Here is a 1,006-nt window from a genome sequence, read left to right as displayed (position 1 = left end):
CATCGGCTTTTCCTATGTTCTAGTCGGTTTATGGACTTTTGCCTTGTACTCTGTTATATATACTTGTAAACCTCGACATTCATTAATAAGACTAAGAGATTTCATTCTTCAACTCTCTAGTTTCACAACATCCGACGATAACAAGGACCCTCTTTAATTGTATTAGACCCTAACGAAACCCCACGAAATTGATGGTGTCTTTTTTGGATCTTAGCAAGCACTAGGCTAGCCGATAGCTCTATAGCTTACTGATCTTTGTCTCCTAGCAGTTCGTAACACATGGAATATCCATTTAGTGCTTGATTAGCTATGGAACGATCTTTTTATTTTTTTAACCGGCCGTGAAGTAGTGCTATTGCGTAAGCGTATGACTAAGATTGATTACCTTTTATGAAATATTGAAATTTGAGTGACGTATTTAAATTTAATTTTTTTTAAACTATAAGTAAACTCATAAAAAAAAAGTTGGTTTTATATTTTCCCGTCAAAGAGGTTGTTGATCACAACATTTATCATACATACATATTTTGCCAAAGAAAGCTACCTTACCTCATAGTTCATATCATACTACTATATATATACGTGTAAAAATAAAGCTACGTTCTCATAATCTCATACCTCAAACACAATAACCACCATGATTATTTTCTTAAGTACTCCCCAATTTTCTCTCTTCTCTTTGGCCCTTGCAATCGTCGGTTACATTTTTTGCAGAAAAAAATCGAGTAAATGTGAAGTTAACAGCTCAACCATCCCTGAACCATTGGGAGCTTTGCCTCTATTCGGCCACCTCCATCTTCTGCGCGGTAAAGAACTCATTTGCAAGAAATTAGCTGCCATGTCCGACAAACTCGGTCCTATCTTTTCACTCAAGTTAGGGTTCTATAAGCTGGTTGTAGCCAGCGACCCAAAAACGGTGAAAGATTGTTTCACCACCAACGACTTGGCTCTAGCAACCAGACCCAATATAGCCTTTGGTCGGTATGTAGGCTACAACAATGCAATT

At 37.2% G+C, this 1,006-nt stretch overlaps 1 protein-coding gene across 1 annotated transcript in view; it reads left to right on the top strand.

Moving 5' to 3' along the window:
• LOC104766436 (cytochrome P450 82G1) overlaps positions 607-1,006 on the top strand; it is an 8,707-nt gene continuing 8,307 nt past the window's right edge. Inside the window, exon 1 of the mRNA XM_019241162.1 lies at positions 607-1,005. Coding sequence (XP_019096707.1) covers positions 638-1,005 — 368 coding nt within the window. The 5' untranslated portion in view covers positions 607-637. The remainder of the gene's footprint in view (position 1,006) is intronic.

This window comes from Camelina sativa, chromosome 19, assembly GCF_000633955.1.
Source record: "Camelina sativa cultivar DH55 chromosome 19, Cs, whole genome shotgun sequence".
NCBI classification, from domain to species: domain Eukaryota; kingdom Viridiplantae; phylum Streptophyta; class Magnoliopsida; order Brassicales; family Brassicaceae; genus Camelina; species Camelina sativa.
Note: the sequence above shows the minus strand (reverse complement) of the source record. Positions and strands in the feature narration are given on the sequence as shown.